The following is a 19,876-nucleotide window of genomic DNA, read 5'->3' as shown; positions in this document are numbered from 1 at the left end:
CATCCCCCAATGCTATAGTAACACTACTACTGTAGCGGCCACTAGATTGTCAGCTCATGTGGACTCTGATTATATTAAAGGAACACTTCAGACTGATGCACTGTTCTGACCTGAGGGGGCAGTGTTCTCTGTTCTGCATCCCCAGTGCATCAGTCATACCCGGAGTGTTCTTTCAGTCCAGGGCTTCCATTGCTTTCCCCTCTGTAACTGACTATAGGCCCTGAAGGACAATGTTGCACTTCCATCTAAAATTACAGATATTAGTCGTCCCCCCATACACAAACCCGCAGTGAAAGTCTGTCTGATGTTGATCTAGCGCAGTAAATTCCACTAGCAGAATAACAGGAAATCCTCAGCGTTTCCTATTTGTACTGACTTCAGAACCACCAAGAAGCATCATTCATTTATTCTTGTGCTGCAACGTACAGATACAGGGAAAGTATTATTCCAGTTTGGCAGCAACAACATAACAGGAACTTTTTATTTTATTATAAAAACCTTGAGGTCGCTCTTTCTCTCGTCCAAGTACAACTAAAAGAGGTGCGGCGTGCCTCACAACAAAATGCAAGACCCTGGTAAAGTCCCCTGGTCAAGCACCAAGTCATGACCGACTCCTCGGGTGACGTCACATCATGACGTTTTCTTGGCAGACTATTTTTGTGGGGTGGTGTGCCATTGCCTTTCAAGTCCTTTTTTTACCGACCACAGAAGGATGGAAGGCTGAGTCAACCTTGAGCCGGCTACCTTCAGGTCGTGAGCGAGAGCTTCGGACTGCATTTCTGCTGCCTTAACACTCTGGGCCACACGAGGCTCCCAAAAGGGACAGGCCACCCGTAAACCTTTACCATGACTCTCCAGAGCAGACAACCCTGTAAAATTTAGGAGTTGTTGACCTCCCTTCACGGAACCCATCCTGCTGCTTGTTATCTGTCTAGGCTGCCAACCCAGGACCGGCCAGGAACCATAAGTCGAAAGGTTTGTCTTCCCAAGAAGGTAAAGTGGAATCTGAGCTCCTTGCTATCCTTTCATACCTCCAGAAGGGACGCCCATAGAGACACCTCATCTGAAAAATTCCATGACACAAATTAAATAAATTAGAAAGTGTGCCGTGTTGTGGCGGCCCAGACATCCAGCCAGAATTAGAAAGATCCTTCGCTATTTGTTAGCCAGAAGGCCTAAAACATAGAGATGAGTGCGCTCAATAGAGTGAAAGTGAAGTACATGCAAATGTACCTTCAGTCAGTATGATCCCATGTACAGCCATTTCTGGCTTCCCAAGGACACCCCTCCTGGGGCACTCCTGCACCCTTGGCTCCCCACTACTGAGCGGAGCCTTATAAACACGCATGGCTTGAGGCCTGTCAACTATATTGAGGAAATGAGGAAACCCAAGTCAACTTCAACCAGCTGTGATACAGGTGAAGGTACCTGAGATCTTGTATCCCTGATGTCCGTTGGGAAGCTCTATCTTGTCTATGGGCAGGTTTTACACCCTTCTGATTGCAGGGACCTGCCCATGATATTGTTGGGGAGGACAGTGAGACTACTCCGCTCCATAGGTTTACTCCAGCCGCAGAATTCCTCTACAACACGTCAGGTGAAGCGGTGCCTAAGGCCCATACAGTGCGGACTACATTCCACTTTTCAGTGATGTGTTGGTGGGGAGGGGCCCTTTTAAGAATATCTGATAATATATATCGGAAGAATCCTCCTCCCCATTTCCTTTCCTAACATTTGCATTTCATCTGGTTTTAGGTCAGAACCTCGTCTTATCTCTCAGTGATACCATGAAGGATGCCTTCTTCAGAAATACTGCTGTTCCTGGCACACTTACTGGAACTGAGGGTTTCGGTATTAGTCATAGATAAAGTCATGTTCCAAACTTCTCACATTCAGACAAGTTAGGCAGCTATGAACTTATGAGATAGAGAAGCAGAACAGGAAAAGATCTAGAAGATGCCCTAACAATGTTAAGGTGGGAGTAAATAGTACTGCAAGTGTTAAAGGGGTTTTCCAAGCAGCGCAGTATGGGTTACACCAGGTCAGAGCAGAAGCCCTAGCTCCGACCTCTGTGTAGTGGCCGTCACTTGTAATTGCAACGCAGCTCTCATTAAAACCAATGGGTTCTGCGCTTGCCACTGCATAGCGGTTGGAGAAACGGCTTCTGCTCCGACCCCGTTGTATCCCAACATTGAAAGCCAGCGCTGCCTGGAAAACCCCTTTGAGTCCATAACAACTATTTGGGCCTGAACGACCGAGCATTTTTTTTTTTTACCAACATATTCAAGAAGCCATATGTTTATGTCTCTGTCAACATACAGCAGCCGTAGGACAAGTTATACTTCTTAATGACATCATTTAACAACTTAGTTTTTTTTTCTGGAGGAGGGAGGTCAGAAAAAAAACAAACAGCAATTTTGTTAAATTTTTTAGGGTTTTGTGTTTGCGGTGTTCACCTTGGGCAATAAATATCATTAGAACTTTATTTCGAATTAGTAGAATTACGTTTTTATTTTGCGCAAGAGTAGTAAAACGTAAGTAAATATTTGTTTTTGTTTCGCTGCATTCCAAGCACGACAGAATTTTTAATTTTCTGACAACAATGCTGCGTGGGGGCTAGTTTTTTGGGGTGTGACGTGTTAGATTTGATTGGTACCACTCGGGGGTGCATACAACATTTCATGTCTTTTATACTGCTTTTGTTATGAACAGAAATTAGCTATTTTTTTTTTATTATTCTTTCTTATGAAATTCAGCATGTGGCAGAAATAACGCAATAATGTAGCAGTTCAGGTTGTTAACGAATGTGGCAATACCAATGACATCTTTTTTTTTTCATTTCTTCCATTAAAAAGCATATCACATATGGTGATATAAAGTGTCATTAGATATCAAGATGCATCTTAGGACCCCAATTGTGCCTACAGCCCAACAACATGCAGTGTCCTGGTTTGTCCTGACAGACCTGTAATCATCCGCCAGTCCACTAATCTAGACAATGTATACATTTCTATGCATTAAATGTATCCCCCTCTCCCTTTTGCAAATGCAACGCAGCCCCCGATACAAGTATTACCAAGGAGCCCCACTGCCTTACAAATGCTTGTGCTAGACAGACAGCAACATGTGGACAGATGGACTGAGGAGGAGGGGGCTCGGACCCCCACAGGAGGGACAGGACCGGCTTCAAAGACCAAGAGCCCGACTGCAAACGCTGCACCTGTCCCTAACCTGTAACTCTTAATCCAGGGGACATTTACAGGGGATTGGGAAGGCCCGCTAGTGGTGAAGGCAAGGGAGCTAGGGTTGCACGGCCAGGCACTTATTTCCCATGGGTTGAGGATGGTGGGAAAAATAGGATTTTCACGGAAGAATTCTGATACCATTCATGGGGGGGTTTATGATGTGCAGCTAACCGAACACACATGAGCTCCACACCTAACACACAACGGATGCCAAGGGAATAACAAAATATGGTAAACTGACAAAGAAGGGACTTGACTGCCAGATTATCAGAACGTCTGGATTCCAGATTACAGGAATTCCACGGAATGCCCTAACACCCTTCTCTGTACCGGGGATGCCTGGAACACAATGGGGGTAGGACATCGGGCCGCTATAAACCCAACTCCATAACACGGCAAAAGTACAGAAAAGCACTGTGGGAATGAAAGTGGCAGCCGAATCAGTAGTGACCCAGCTTTCCCGGAAACAGACTAAAGAGACAGGAGATGGATTTGTTCTCCTGATGCATAAAGATTGTCTATAGACTGATACATTGTAACAAACTCTCAGCTGTGAGAAGTATTAGGTCAGGACAGGTTTCTTAGTCATCATGTCCCCCTTTGTTGCCCCCCCCCCCCCCCCCCCCCCAGTAAGTGTCCCCGTCCCAGCGCAGAACCTCCAGCCACCAGTAAAACAATCTTCCTCATAGTCACACAGTCACCCCGCTGGCCAGAGTACTCCGAGCATCATCTGACCCCTCCACCAGTCTCCCGCAGGAGGGGAAGGACTAAGAAGAAGATTATGTACTGGTGTCTGGAGGTTCAGAAGCAGGTCCTAGAATTTTAGGTCAGCCCTTCCTTACCCTGTAGGTCCCATGAAGAACTGAGACACAAAGTATATAAGAAAGCTATAGAACTAAAGCGGAATTTCCAGGATATTTCTGAAGTTGGACTTTAATGTAGACTATCATATAAGAACCGCATTGGGGTGTCTGACATGATCACCTGTGTGAGGAGCTGATCGGGCGTCAAACTGTTGATCCATCGGGTGTAACGTTCTGTAGCATTGGGGGGTTCCCGTATCACCCGACATCCAATTATCTATAGGGAAAAAGGAAAAAAAAAACTGAAAAAATATCTTCAGTAATTATCCGAGGGTCACGGTATATCTATTCACGGACAGCAAGCAGAGTTTCTGAAGAAGTTAAGGAACTGAAACCCAACAGTACATTAAGAATATGCTGAACAATTCATTACATCATGATTAAGCATTATTTCCAAAATACTGAATAAATGTATGAATATTAAACTACCGGTACATAAACGCCCAGTCATCAATTCCTTCTTACATTTCTAGGAGGAATAACAGAGGAACGGCACAAGACAGAGTTAAGATAGAAGATGTTCCAGAAATGTTACTACATGGAGGATGAACTGACATCCTCTCTCATACTAAGGGGGGAAATGGCCAACCCTCTCGGGGTCAAGAACGCTATCTTTTCTCCTTAGGGAGACACCTAGAAGGTAAGTGAGGGGACTTACAAGGCCATTCGTGCTCCTCTGGGTAATATGCAAATAAGGGAGATGGAACAATACCTCTGCAGTGCCACCTATTGGAAGGCAGCAATCCTGCAAGTCAATGTCAGACTCTTTATACAGGTCTTATACAATGACTGGGAATTGAAAGCCAAGCCAGAATCCATACACAGATGGGGAGTAACCTGCTGTAAGACTTCTAATAATGGAGTCAGGAGCAGGATAAGGACTAACGAATGAAGGCTACATAAGGGCTCTTCTGTCTTAGGCTGGCTGTCCACAGACGATAAATCGCACACGGAGCTCACACGACACGCTTTACATAGGATAACCATGGAAAGCGCAAACTACTGCACACGAGTGTAGAATCATAGCGATCTTACGCTCGTGAGATTAAAATCACGGCATGCTGCGATTCTCCACGGGGGGCCTATCATTAATAAGCTCATCGCGGAGACCTTTCAGTGCTCCCTCCTCCTCTGTGGCAGAATATCGCTGGTGATAGTCCGTCACGGCCGTGGACAGGCGGCCTTAACCTGTGGCTCCCATAACACTGATATAGGCCGCCTGCAGACGAGCGGGTCGGATCCGGCAGCGAGAATTCTCGCCGCGGGACCCGACCCGAGAGCCTGCAGGGACGAGCGCGTACTCACCCGCGCCTGGCGGCCCCGGCTCTTTCATGTGCCAGCTGCGGCGCAGCCGGCGCATGCGCAGACCGTAGCCGGCGGCCGGGTAAGTGCGTGCCCCGCACAAAAATAGGACATGCCGCGGTTTGTTTGCCGCGTGAGATTTTGCGCGGCCAAACCGCGGCCGTCTGCATAGGAGTGCGTATTGTAATGCACTCCTATGCAAACTTTCAGTGGCGGAAATCCCACGGGAAATACCGCCGCGGGATTTCCGCCCGTGTGCAGGCGGCCATAGAGGGAACTGTGTCACATAAACACATCAAAACCCAAACAGCAGCCCCCCAGCTGTGCTGAGGGTGGGGGGTCCTGTGTAATACTGCAGGGAGGCACACCGAGACTGGGAACGCATATGACGCCTAATGGGGAATCATTTCCTAGTTGAACGGAGAATGGAACGCCATTCCCTATCAGGGTGTGATCCCCCGTAGTGGAGATGCAGCGGGGTATCTGTAGCGAAATCTGCATCAACATTCGCACCATCGTTGTGGGTTTTAACGCGGATCTGCAGCCAATAGAAGGGCTGAAGTCCACTGTAGATCGGCACCACAATCCCTACCAGTGCGGGGTTTGGTTCTTGATGTGGAAATTATGCGTATCTTGCAACGGTTTTTCTGCTGCGGAAAATACGCAACATTTCCGCTCTAAGTCAGAGTATCCTTAGTGGCCTTTAATCTGATATCAATTGGACTTTATATGTGCAGGATTATTGAGAACATCTGGACTATCAGATGGTCACTTGGAAGTATAGAGAAACTTCAGAAGAAAGCCCAAATTAGAGCATTACCAGCTTTATTTGTAGGTAGTTCCCACCTCATCCTCTCTGCTGCATCCGCATTACATGGGAGTTCTGGGCTGGATTATCAGACTTTACCAAGCATAATAAATAACACAATATTATCATTGTCTGGTCAGTGTGACCACAGGAATACCTATTAGGTGTGGCCTGAAGAGGTAATTGTTCGATTGCTAGGATAGTACACTGCATTACTTATGTAGTGCATTCTACTAAGCAGATGACAGCAGCCTATTAGACTCTGCTGGAGGCGTGGCCTAATAGGCTGAGTCAGGCCGCCTGTCCACGGGCGTAGCGATATCCCACGGCAGATCTCTGCCGCTGGGGAGCAGGAGACAGCTGGCGGTTCTTCGCACTGAGCCTATCTGACAGATAGGCTCACAACAGAGAATCGCGGCAAATCGCAGCATGCTGCGACTTGAATCCTGCGAGCGGTTTTCCGCTTGTGAACGTCATGGCTGCGCTTTCCACAGCAATACTATGTAAAGCTTCAGACAGAGTGATAAATTGCCGGCAGAATCACGCCCGTGGACATGCAGCTTTACTTGTGTGTGTGTGTGTGTGGGGGGGGGGGGGAGGGGGGCATAGAGAACGTTTTCAGGCTTCCACCTATCATGGGTACCCATTAGTACTTTGCAATCACATTGCAGGGTGCTGATGGGTGACAGAAAAAGTCCATATCCCCTGTCATCTGCTTCCATGCTGCAGTTGCTATTGATTGTGCCATGTAATATGTGAAACTGCCAGAATTTGTGTTTTCTCTTCTCCTGGTGGTTAGTGCAGGAGCCTGGCTGTGAGTAGTCAGACAAGCCGCAGCCTTAAAATGACGTATGTACAGATTTAAAGCCCATTAGTGAGGTCAGTAAAAAGGCGTATTGGCGGTCACTAAGGGGTTAACAAAACATTTTTTTTTTAATATGAGCTTTTAAAAGCTGTTGTGACGGCAGCGTAAAATGCCCAAAGTGACATTACTGGGATGGCTGTGGTGTCGGTTAGTGAAGTGCTGCAGAAAACACACGGCCCGAAACCCCAGGAATTTTTATTTGTCATTAAATCTTGATGATAGTCGCTTCCTCCTCCGAGCCGCCAGCCCTACAAGACACACTGCTAATGAAATCGTAATTAAATGTGGGGAACACAGGAGAACCTCTACGGGGGCAGCCACCACGTGTCCAGGAGGAGACAAGCCTGAGCGAGGCGAGGAACTGCGCGGGCGGCCTGTGAGCATGCTCTACAGCACCACCGCAGACCTCCACTAATACATACCATGCGTGGGTCAGAAACGCTCTTTTCTCCTTAGGGAGAGCAACTATATACTATAAATAAGTGAGGAGACTCAAATGGCCACGCACGCTCCTCTGGGTAATATGCAAATAAGGGAGATGGAATAAATCCTCCACAGTGCCACCTACTGAAAGGCAGCATTCCTTCGAGTCAAAGTGGGACTTTTTATACAAGTCTTGCTACAATGACTGGGAATCAAAAGCAAAGCCAGACCCCATGCCATTTGAGTCTCCTCACTTATTTATAGTATATAGTTGCTCTCCCTAAGGAGAAAAGAGCGTTTCTGACCCCTGTCCCAGGCCTCTCACTAGCAAAAGCCAGACTCCTACTGTACACTGATGATGGGCAATAACCCGGAAACAGCTATATGTACATGGGGTCTGGCTTTGCTTTTGATTCCCAGTCATTGTAGCAAGACTTGTATAAAAAGTCCCACTTTGACTCGAAGGAATGCTGCCTTTCAGTAGGTGGCACTGTGGAGGATTTATTCCATCTCCCTTATTTGCATACCATGCGTGTACATGGTGTGCGCGCGTGTGTATATATATATATATATATATATATATATATATATATATATATAGTCTGCGTGTGTACAACAGGGCTGTGCACGGTTGCATGTGTAATGTGCACAGTCAGGGCTTCTTCGGACGGCCGTGTTTTCGGATCATTTTGCAGGTGTGAAAATAGATGTGTATACATATATGTGTGTATGTGTGCAGTATGAGTATGTATATGTGCAGTGTATAGTATGAGTATACATATGTATGTGTGCAGTATGAGTATGTACATGTGCAGTGTATAGTATGAGTATATATATGTGTGTGTATGCAGTATAAGTATGTATATGTGCAGTGTATAGTATGAGTATACATATGTATGTGTGCAGTATGAGTATGTACATGTGCAGTGTATAGTATGAGTATATATATGTGTGTATGCAGTATAAGTATGTATATGTGCAGTGTACAATATATGAGTGTGTATACATATATGTGTGTATGTGTGCAGTATGAGTATGTATATGTGCAGTGTATAGTATGAGTATACATATGTATGTGTGCAGTATGAGTATGTACATGTGCAGTGTATAGTATGAGTATACATATGTATGTGTGCAGTATGAGTATGTATATGTGCAGTGTATAGTATGAGTATACATATGTATGTGTGCAGTATGAGTATGTACATGTGCAGTGTATAGTATGAGTGTATATATATATGTGTGTGTGTATGCAGTATGAGTATGTATATGTGCAGTGTATAGTATGAGTATACATATGTATGTGTGCAGTAGGAGTATGTACATGTGCAGTGTATAGTATATATGTGTGCAGTATGAGTATGTATATGTGCAGTGTATAGTATGAGTATACATATGTATGTGTGCAGTAGGAGTATGTATATGTGCAGTGTATAGTATGAGTATACATATGTATGTGTGCAGTATGAGTATGTACATGTGCAGTGTATAGTATTTGAGTATAGGATGTAAGCATGGAGTGGGTGAATGCAGCACATGGGCGCTCACCTCCCATACAGAACATTACAAATAAAGCAGCACTTACTAAATATCTGCAAGCGCTTCCTTCCTATTTCTGGGTAATAGATTTCCTCTTTCTGAAGTCTGCACGTCTCCAGAGATGAATTATCTGTGATTAGATTATATCGCCGTTATATATGCCAGCGCAGTACGCAGGATGCACCATCGCCGTCAGACCCCCCATACCAACAGGGACCACCACTTACTGGTTTTCTACCAAGTTTGAGAAATGTAAAGGGAACCTGTCGCGTCCTGTGAGCCCGGTACACTGAGGTCATACACTCATTGGACAGGGGCAGTGATTTACGTACTCACCGGACCCCCGTTCCCTCGCTAGCCATAGAGCGGACTACTCTGCGCTGTGTGAGCGTGCATACACTGAGGTCATACACTCATTCGACAGGGGCAGTGATTTACGTACTCACCGGACTCCCCGTTCCCTGGTTACCCATAGAGCGGACTCCTCTGCGCTGTGTGAGCCCGCTACACTGACATCATACGCTCATTGGACAGGGGGAGTGATTTACGTACTCACCGGACCCCCCGTTCCCTCGCTACCCATAGAGCGGACTCCTCTGCGCTGTGTGAGCCCGGTACACTGAGGTCATACGCTCATTGGACAGGGGCAGTAATTTACATGCTCACCGGACTCCCCGTTCCCTGGTTACCCATAGAGCGGACTCCTCTGCGCTGTGTGAGCCCGCTACACTGACATCATACGCTCATTGGACAGGGGGAGTGATTTACGTACTCACCGGACCCCCCGTTCCCTCGTTACCCATAGAGCGGACTCCTCTGCGCTGTGTGAGCCTGATACACTGAGGTCATACGCTCATTGGACAGGGGCAGTAATTTACGTACTCACCGGACTCCCCGTTCCCTCGTTACCCATAGAGCGGCCTCCTCTGCGCTGTGTGAGCGTACATACACTGAGGTCATATGTTCATTAGACAGGGGCAGTGATTTATAAATCACAGGACTCCCCGTTCCCTCGTTACCCATAGAGCGGACTCCTCTGCGCTGTGTGAGCCCGATAAACAGAGGTCATACGCTCATTGGACAGGGGCAGTGATTTACATGCTCACCGGACTCCCCGTTCCCTCGCTACCCATAGAGCAGACTCCTCTGCGCTGTGTGAGCGTGCATACACAGAGGTCATACGCTCATTGGACATGGGCAGTAATTTACGTACTCACAGGACTCCCCGTTCCCTCATTACCCATAGAGCGGACTCCTCTGTGCTGTGTGAGCCCGGTACACAGAGGTCATGTGCTCATTGGACAGGGGCAGTGATTTACGTACTTACCGGACCCCCGTTCCCTCGTTACCCATAGAGCGGACTCCTCTGCGCTGTGCGAGCCCGGTACACTGAGGTTATACGCTCATTGGACAGGGGCAGTGATTTACATACTCACCGGACCCCCGTTCCCTCGCCACCTATAGAGCGGACTCCTCTGCACTGTGTGAGCCCGATACACAGAGGTCATACGCTCATTGGACAGGGGCAGTGATTTACATGCTCACCGGACCCCCGTTCCCTTGTTACCCATAGAGCGGACTCCTCTGTGCTGTGTGAGCGTGCATACACTAAGGTCATACACTCATTGGACAGGAGCAGTGATTTACATACTCATTGGACTTCCCGTTCCCTCGTTACCCATAGAGCGGACTGCTCTGCGCTGTGTGAGCGTGCATACACTGAGGTCATACACTCATTAGACAGGGGCAGTGATTTACTAATCACAGGACTCCCCGTTCCCTCGTTACCCATACAGCGGACTCCTCTGCGCTGTGTGAGCATGCATATACAGAGGTCATACGCTCATTGGACATGGGCAGTAATTTACGTACTCACAGGACTCCCTGTTCCCTCATTACCCATAGAGTGGACTCCTCTGCGCTGTGTGAGCCCGGTACACTGAGGTCATATGCTCATTGGACAGGGGCAGTGATTTACATACTCACCGGACCCCTGTTACTCATAGAGCGGACTCCTCTGTGCTGTGTGAGCCCGATACACGGAGGTCATTTTTGCTCATTGGACAGGGGCAGTGATTTATGTACTCACCGGACTCCCCGTTCCCTGGTTACCCATAGAGCGGACTCCTCTGCGCTGTGTGAGCCCGGTACACTGAGGTCATATGCTCATTGGACAGGGGCAGTGATTTACATACTCACCGGACCCCTGTTACTCATAGAGCGGACTCCTCTGTGCTGTGTGAGCCCGATACACGGAGGTCATTTTTGCTCATTGGACAGGGGCAGTGATTTATGTACTCACCGGACCCCCGTTCCCTCGTTACCCATAGAGCGGACTCCTCTGTGCTGTGTGATCGTGCATACACAGAGGTCATACGCTCATTGGACAGGGGCAGTGATTTACGTACTCACCGGACTCCCCGTTCCCTGGTTACCCATAGAGCGGACTCCTCTGCGCTGTGTGAGCCCGATACACTGAGGTCATACGCTCATTGGACGGGCAGTGATTTACATACTCACCGGACTCCCTGTTCCCTCGCTACCCATAGAGCGGACTTCTCTGCGCTGTGTGAGCCTGATACACTGAGGTCATACACTCATTGGACAGGGGCAGAGATTTACATACTCACCGGACTCCCCGTTCCCTGGTTACCCATAGAGCGGACTCCTCTGCGCTGTGTGAGCCCGATACACTGAGGTCATACGCTCATTGGACGGGCAGTGATTTACGTACTCACCGGACTCCCTGTTCCCTCGCTACCCATAGAGCGGACTCCTCTGCGCTGTGTGAGCCCGGTACACTGAGGTCATACACTCATTGGACAGGGGCAGTGATTTACATACTCACCGGACTCCCCGTTCCCTCATTACCCATAGAGTGGACTCCTCTGCGCTGTGTGAGCCCGGTACACAGAGGTCATGTGCTCATTGGACAGGGGCAGTGATTTACGTACTCACCGGACCCCCCGTTCCCTCGTTACCCATAGAGCGGACTCCTCTGCGCTGTGTGAGCCTGATACACTGAGGTCATACGCTCAATGGACAGGGGCAGTGATTTACATACCCACCGGACTCCCTGTTCCCTCGCCACCCATAGAGCGGACTCCTCTGCGCTGTGTGAGCGTGCATACACTGAGGTCATAGGCTCATTGGGCAGGGGCAGTGATTTACATACCCACCGGACTCCCTGTTCCCTCGCCACCCATAGAGTGGACTCCTCTGCGCTGTGTGAGCGTGCATACACTGAGGTCATACGCTCATTGGACAGGGGCAGTGATTTACGTACTTACCGGACTCCCCGTTCCCTCACTACTCATATAGCGGACTCTTCTGTGCTGTGTGATCAAGCATACACGAAGGTCATACGCTCATTGGACAGGGGCAGTGATTTACGTACTCACCGGACCCCCCGTTCCCTCGTTACCCATAGAGCGGACTCCTCTCCCCTGTGCTGTGTGAGCATGTACACACTGTCCTCTAATTATGGACATAGTCTAGGCCCATAACGTCCATGGATTGAGCAGCGGCGTTGTGGGCAAACAGCGAGGGACGGAGAGGCTGGCGAGTATGAAAGTCACATCAGCAGACTAAACAACCCCTATCATATGAGCCCATAACCTTATTGCAGGGCGGTCAAACTCATTGTCCTTGAGGGCCACATCAGCATTACGCTTGACTCCAAGGATGGGCAAGATATCCCAGGAACAATACAGAAGAAACACCCATCATCCAGACCCTATTTTGCCATTCAAGTTGGGAACTTTCCTAGGCACTCGAATGGCAAAAATAGGCAAATGTGTCATTCTGGGTGCTGGGAAAGAGGAGTGATTATCAGTCTCCTATATCTTGCAACAGGTCAAATAGAGATACAAACAAAACCTTGTCTACCGATGTGCAGCGAGGAAGAAAGATAAATTCACAGCAATATCTGTTCCTTGGAAAGCTGGGCGACAGCCAAATATGAAAGCGGCGGATATATCGATGGATATGTTGGCAGTAGTAGTGCAGTAACTTTTGCAAAACCCCGAACCCCCCAAAAAATCATGCATCACACCAATGTTGTTTTTGTGAGGCGCATAGACTTCTGCAATGGGACCCCCAAGCCAATATTATACCCCAACATGCGTTTTGCTGGATGCAAAGCCCTGAATCCCATATCCCGGTAGGGTTTTTGGGTGGTACCTGTGTAGGTATGTGTCATTCTACAGTGGGCCAGACATGGCAGCAGATGACATCATGCACTGGGGCTGTGAACAATAGTCGCTGTTGTGACAGATTTGGCCTGAATGAGAATGAACAGGCATTGTTATGTCACGCCAACAAATGGCGGCTCAGGCTGGCGACAAACGCTCCTGAATGTTAAGTGGCTTTAATTAAAGACTAGGGGGGAGCTACCCAGCATTATAATTATTTAATTAGGGAGGATTCCGCTCTGATTACCAGTGACGAAGCCGACTTTTTGAGCCATCCACCAGGCGGATGGGGTTTCAGAGCCGATCGTGTGGAACAGACCCCACTAAGCTGCTGGCATGGACCTCTGCCAGGATCAGACGCAGTGCCAAGCACGGACTCTTTCACAGAGGAGACAACGACTTCTGCGAGAAGGGAAGGTGATTAATAAATTAAGTGGAGTGGCCTGTGAACCGAGCAAATGGTCACTTTTCTTAACGATTTTCTCCGGATAAGAGCTTGCTGTAAAGCAACAGCTGCGCCGTTGTCGTAATAGCGAGATCTGCTTTGACGAGCGCATAATTTACACATTGATGTTTGGGCGAAGAGGTGGGGGGGTTCACCCAGGATTATCCCTAAGGATCACGTCCCATACGGCAACCCAAAAGATGCTGGATGCCAAGGATCTTACTGACAAGAATATCCCCAGTTACACGGAGCGCAGCTAAGAGGGGCGCACAGCCCCCAGGAAGAACGTCTCCCGCACCGTCCCAGCACTTCTGTGGCTGCCAGTGATTAATCTACACCCGTTGTCAAAAGCATTCCAGCCCTGAGAAGTTGTTGTTTTGCTGCAAAACCCGGCATGCAGTTCCATCTCAGGCAGATCTGTAAATGATGAGAGTTGTGGTGATTAGATGAACGGGCTTGTCACCGGAAGTCCTAGAAGTGGTTCCCCCTTGGTCTATAAAATACTCTCGGAGGCTCCTTGTGTGTAGTGGCCTCTTCTTCCGGAGAAGAGATTTAACCCCATTACCAGAGTCTGAGAGGGGCGCATTATTGGGATGTGAGAAGCTGGATGGTCCTATCAAAGGGCATTTGGTCTCATGGCGCTAATTACGTGTTCTGTCTTTGACACCCACTGTTGCCTCTGTTTGAAGTGGTGTTGTAAATAATGAAACTGGACGCTACGGAGTGGAACCGGGTTGTCTTCGGTAACGAATCCTTGTTTAGTTTGGGCGCTGACAGCAGCCGTGTTTGTGCCTGGAGACCTAGGATTGAGCACCTCATGGTCTGGGGGCCATCACATATGACAGTTGGTCCCCCCCTAGTAGTGGTACGAGGGACAATGACAGCTCAGCGATATGTTCAGGACATCCTGCAGCCACAAGTGTTCCTCTCATGGTGGCTTCTAAAGGGCAGCAGGATAATGCTCGGCTGCACACACAAGGGGGTCACAGGAAGCCCCCACAACATTGTCACACATCCATGGCTGCCTGGTAGCCAGATTAATCACCAATAGAACATGTATGGGACCATCTGGGACACCAACATTAACAGCCTATGAGTTTGTACAATCTAGAGGTCAGTTCCAGCAAATGGGGAGCAATATGCCACAGGTTGCAATACGGAACCTGTATGCCTCCATGCCCACCCGTATCACATCTTGTATCAAAACTACAGGCACCCAACTGGATACTAGAGCCTCCATGCCCACCTGTATGATATCTTGTATCCAAGCTAGAGGTGGTCTAACAGGGTACTAGAACCTTCATGCCCGTCCAGATCACATGTTGTGTCTAAGCTAGAGGAGGTACAACATGGTACTAGAGCCTCCATGCCCGCCCGTATAATATCTTGTATCCAAGCTAGAGGCGGTACAACAGGGAACTAGAGCCTCCATGTGCGCCTATATCTCATCTTTTATCCAAGCTTGAGGCAACCCAAAAGGGGACTAGAGCCTCCATGCCCTCCGTATATATCATATCTTGTACCCAAGCTAGAGGTGGTACAACAGGGTACTGGAGCCTCCATGCCCACCTGTATCACATCTTGTATCCAAGCTAGAGGCAGTACAACAGCAGAGTAGAGCCTCCATACCCTCTGTATATATCACATCTTGTACCCAAGCTAGAGGCAGTACAACAGGGTACTAGAGCCTCCATGCCTGCCCATATCACATCTTGTATACAAGCTAGAGGCGGTACAACAGGGTACTAGAGCCTCCATGCCTGCCCATATCACATCTTGTATCCAAGCTAGAGGCGGTACAACAGGGTACTAGAGCCTCCATGCCTGCCTGTATCACATCTTGTATCCAAGCTAGAGGCAGTACAACAGGGTACTAGAGCCTCCATGCCCGCCTGTATCACATCTTGTATCCAAGCTAGAGGCAGTACAACAGGGTACTAGAGCCTCTATGTCCGCCCATATCACATCTTGTATCCAAGCTAGAGGTACCGTAGTACAACAGGGTACTAGAGCCTCCCTATAAGGGGTCAGTTCTTCACAATAAATGATTCTTTTGCTCTGATATTGTAATCACTTACTTATACCAATGGTACAATCACAGAGAAATTTTCCTGACAACGTCTAGGGGAGGGATGTTACTGACAATGAGTGTATTTCCACTCACTCAAGTTATAAATCAAGCATAAATGACTCCATCACAGTCTATACATCTCGCTGACACATCTAATCAAGTTTCTGAGCTGACAAGTCCCCTGACAAGGGGAGCACAGTTCATATTTAAAATGGTCATACACTTTAGATGTATATCAGAACATGCAGATTTTGATGTGGCAGGAGCTAAGGATCGCGCACCTGGATTTTGACATGCCCAATCCCTTGTTTTTGGGGGAATAGTTGCCACCAGGGAAACCTGGCAGTAGCTTGCTCCCCTTACTACATTCAGAACACATGTATGCTTGTCCCAGCGCGCAAGTACATTGGCAGAAATTGAGAAAGAGAGCTGTTGGCTGAACTAGTGTTCCGACCCACCAGCTTCCATTCACAGGAAGCAGGCAGTTGTTCATATGGGATACTGCCCTTTACATGCGCCATACTCTAGTTCAGTTCTCTGTATTTAGAAAACTGAATGAGAAACTAACAAATTCTCGTTCGCAGTTCAGTCGGGATATGCATTTACACTAAACGGTCATCGTCCAGCTTCCCGGATTCCCGATTGATTGGCCTGTGTAAAAGAGGTCCCAGACTGACCCCCGCATTGTCAACCAACCATTGTTGTACCACTGATATGCTACTCTTCGTCCTGGGCTCGGAGTTATAAGGCCACCCAGCAACTTATTAGGCGATGCTTCTGATTGGACAGCAGGGTGGTGAGAGGAAGTAAACTGTTCATTTTCCTGAAATCCCCCTCGCTATGAGGAATGGGGGCTGGTCGGTTGGGGTAAACCGATGCCCATCAGACCATCTTTTGAAGCCTGTGCAAACCAGGTTTAGGTGTCAACTATAACACTTTTTCCTTCTTCAAGAGTAAATCCCCTAAGCTCCGATTCCTGCTACCAGCATGGTTCAACTTGCAATAAAAGTTCCTGGCTAGTTCAAAGGGTTTATGGGCTTTACAGAATTAACTATATGGATACCAACCATATAAAATCATGTTACTGCTCTCTTTCCTGTATCCATCCCCAGACTTTTCTTCCCCCCTTGCTCAGTGATCAAACGATAAAGCTCTGAACTCCTCCTACTCCATGGCAGAAAATATCATTTCTGAAGTATTCAAACATCTCCTTTCCCTACAAACTACATCTAGAATTCTCCGACTTCCAAGACAGAACTGTACAAACAACATTTTGTAGCTCATCAGCTGCATTATTATTAGTTGTGCAACTGTTCTTGTGGTTTCACATCTGGCCTGGGGTTCCGCTTTCCTGCTCCGACTCTGGATGAAACCGAACAGCGCCGGTAGAACCCAAATTACTATAATGGGGTCCGTCCAGCTGCCCACTTCTGGGCAGAAGAAAAAGCGCTGGCATTTTGAGCGGGATTAGTGACGCAGATGCGAAATCGGTCTTGGGGCTCCTTCACATTTGCGATCATGATATCGCCGCGAGAAAATCGCGGCTTTTTCTTGCAATTTTTGAGCGCCAGCACTGCTTTTTCTCGCAAAAACATCACTGCCACTTGTGATTTTCTCACACTATTGCATCGAGCTTTGAGATGCGACAAAAAGGAGGCTACATAGTGAAACATGGGAGATAAAAAAAAACGCAAAATGCAGAAAGATAGGGCATGCCGTGCTTTTTTTTTTCTCTCGCAACATCACATGAGTAAAAATATTGCAAATTTGAAGGAAAGCATTGAAAAGTATGTGTTTCATAATTCAGCATTTTTTGACTCTCTCGCATCGCCCTTAGGGCTCCTTCACATTGGCGAGAAAATCATGCGAGATTTCTGCATTACGAGACGCACAGATATGAAACCTATTCTTTTGAATGGGTTCATTCACACTTGCAATGTTTCCCTGCATGGCACTGCATTGTGATTCTCCATGGGAGCGCTGATAACATTGTATTCAGCTGCAGTCCTGTGGCAGAACAAAGGGACTGTATGCAGATAACAGATCAACTGCTATTCTCGGCATACAGCTCAGGGAAGCTCATTTACATGCAAATAAAGCTAATGAACATTAGTGCCCATTAGCAGCTTATGCAAAATGATCGCTCAAACTGTCAATCATCCTATCTTTTGAAGGAATTTTGAGCGATCATCTTTGCGTGTAAATGGGCTTAAGTCTCCGCTCTTTGTTTCTGTTCCTTCCACTGGGCCTCAGTTGCATTTGCCATCACAATATGATGGAGAGCCTAAATCTTGCCAAGGATTTTTGGATTAATGACAGATTTATTTTGAGCTCAAATCTGTACAGTTCCATGCTGATGGCAGTAAAATTATCATTGCTTTACTGTCTGGCAATGCTTTAGCCTGGGCTACACCGATAAGAGTCCTGTGATCTTCAGACCTTCCTGCCCACATTTTGTACCGTACTTGAGGAGCATCTGCTGGGTCTGCTCTCCTGTGCTTACACCAAGGGTCCATAATAGTTGGCCAGTATGCCATATAGCTTCGCACACTAGCCACTAAACTAGAATGGAATGACCAGACACTCCAGGCAACTTTCTGGCAGACTAAAAGATGAGCTAGCTGGCAGAGATTTACCCTCTTCCTTGGAAAATCTCTTTGGACTCAAGAATTGGTATTCAGTCCAGAAAACGCCTATGTGAAATCTCTCATGAGGAGAAAAATGGGTTTGGCTCCTGGTTTCTCTAGACCACTTCAGCCTTCTTCTGTTCTGTCTGCCGAGGAACCTATGGAGGTAGACAGAACTAAGCACTCATCTGAAGAACACCTGAGGAGGCAAATGCAAAAACACCACGTATACTGTGGTGACAAAGGACACGTCTTAAAATTTTACTCAGTGAAGCCTGAGAGTTTTCACCACCTAGGCCAAGTGGGAGAAGTTGCCCTGGTTGACACCAAGACCTCTCCACAGTTTCTGCTTCCTGCATCTCTTACCTGAGGCAACTCTCAGTTTTCTAAAGAGGCATTTCTTAATTCCAACACTGACAAGAACTTTATCCACCAGGCCTTAGTGGTCAAGAACAGGATAGCTACGCTATACTTGAAGAAGCCCATTCTTGTCACTTCTGCTGATGGGGAACTCCTGGTTGATGTCATCGGGTTTGTCACTGTTCCACTTGATTTACAAATTGGAGTTCAGCGTGCTGTTTCTCCAGAGACTCAAGCCATCTATGCCTCCAACTGCTGTGCTAGTGCCTGCTATGGTGCCTGCGGCTGGTCTACGCTGCAGCTTGCAGTGTCATCTGTTGCTATGCCAAGTCGGCAGCCAGAAGTGTCATTTACTCTTGTGCAGAGTCATTTTCCAGAGGTGCCTGTTTCGATTCCAGGTCTGTTGCCAGTGATATCTGCTCCAGTGCCAAGTCTGCTGCCAGAGGTGCCTGCAGCTCTGAGTCTTCAGCCAGTGGTGTCTGCAGTTCAGAGATAGCTTTCAGAGGTGTATACAATTCTTACTCGGCTTTCAGAGGCATCCGGAGTTCCGAATTTACTTCCAGTAGTACTAGTTTCTGTTCCAACTCGGTTACTACCAGCAGCAAATCAGTATCACCTGGCATTTCTTAAGATCTGGACTCAGACCAGAGACTCTCCCACCTAGGCTTCTGATTTAATCAAGATATTTCTTTCTGCAAAGAGGTGGTGGCCTAGAGGAGGGGGGGGGGGGGGGGCATACCGTCACGATGCTCCACCACCGTTCACCTGCTCTGGGACCTGTGGTTGGCATCTGCCTATAGGGCGCGTGTTCCCGTCCACTGTCTTATAACGACAGCGCCGACTTCCTAATTCTGTCTCCTACCAATGACCAGCCAGCATCTGCTATACTAGGCGCCCAAACCCTAGGGTGGATGCCTAAGCAATTGGTCTCATACAGCCATTTGTGACAAAGCCTCTGTTTGTTCTGGCCCTTGCCTTGTTTAGACTATTCTGGCCTTGGCTTTGTACTCTGGACTTTTTTATTATCTGCTCTTGCCCTGACTCTCAGCTTCGGCACCATTACTACACCCATGACGCCAAGCCTGACTTCAGCCTGGTTTTCTACTAAGCTCCTGTGTAGATCTTTAGGTACAGC

At 47.8% G+C, this 19,876-nt stretch overlaps 1 protein-coding gene across 3 annotated transcripts in view; it reads right to left on the bottom strand.

The window, feature by feature from the left end:
• Window positions 1-19,876, bottom strand: part of B3GNTL1 (UDP-GlcNAc:betaGal beta-1,3-N-acetylglucosaminyltransferase like 1) — a 248,182-nt gene that overhangs the window by 117,017 nt on the left and 111,289 nt on the right. For 2 of the 3 annotated variants that reach the window (XM_066585849.1, XM_066585851.1), the window contains one exon: window positions 4,230-4,325. The exons of the other annotated variant lie outside the window; for it this stretch is intronic. In XM_066585849.1, coding sequence (XP_066441946.1) covers window positions 4,230-4,325 — 96 coding nt within the window. The remainder of the gene's footprint in view (window positions 1-4,229; window positions 4,326-19,876) is intronic. 3 annotated transcript variants of the gene reach the window in all.

The sequence above is a fragment of the Eleutherodactylus coqui genome, chromosome 13 (genome assembly GCF_035609145.1).
Source record: "Eleutherodactylus coqui strain aEleCoq1 chromosome 13, aEleCoq1.hap1, whole genome shotgun sequence".
Classification (NCBI taxonomy): domain Eukaryota; kingdom Metazoa; phylum Chordata; class Amphibia; order Anura; family Eleutherodactylidae; genus Eleutherodactylus; species Eleutherodactylus coqui.
The sequence above is the reverse complement of the archived record's forward strand: the minus strand, read 5'-3'. Positions and strand labels throughout refer to the sequence as shown.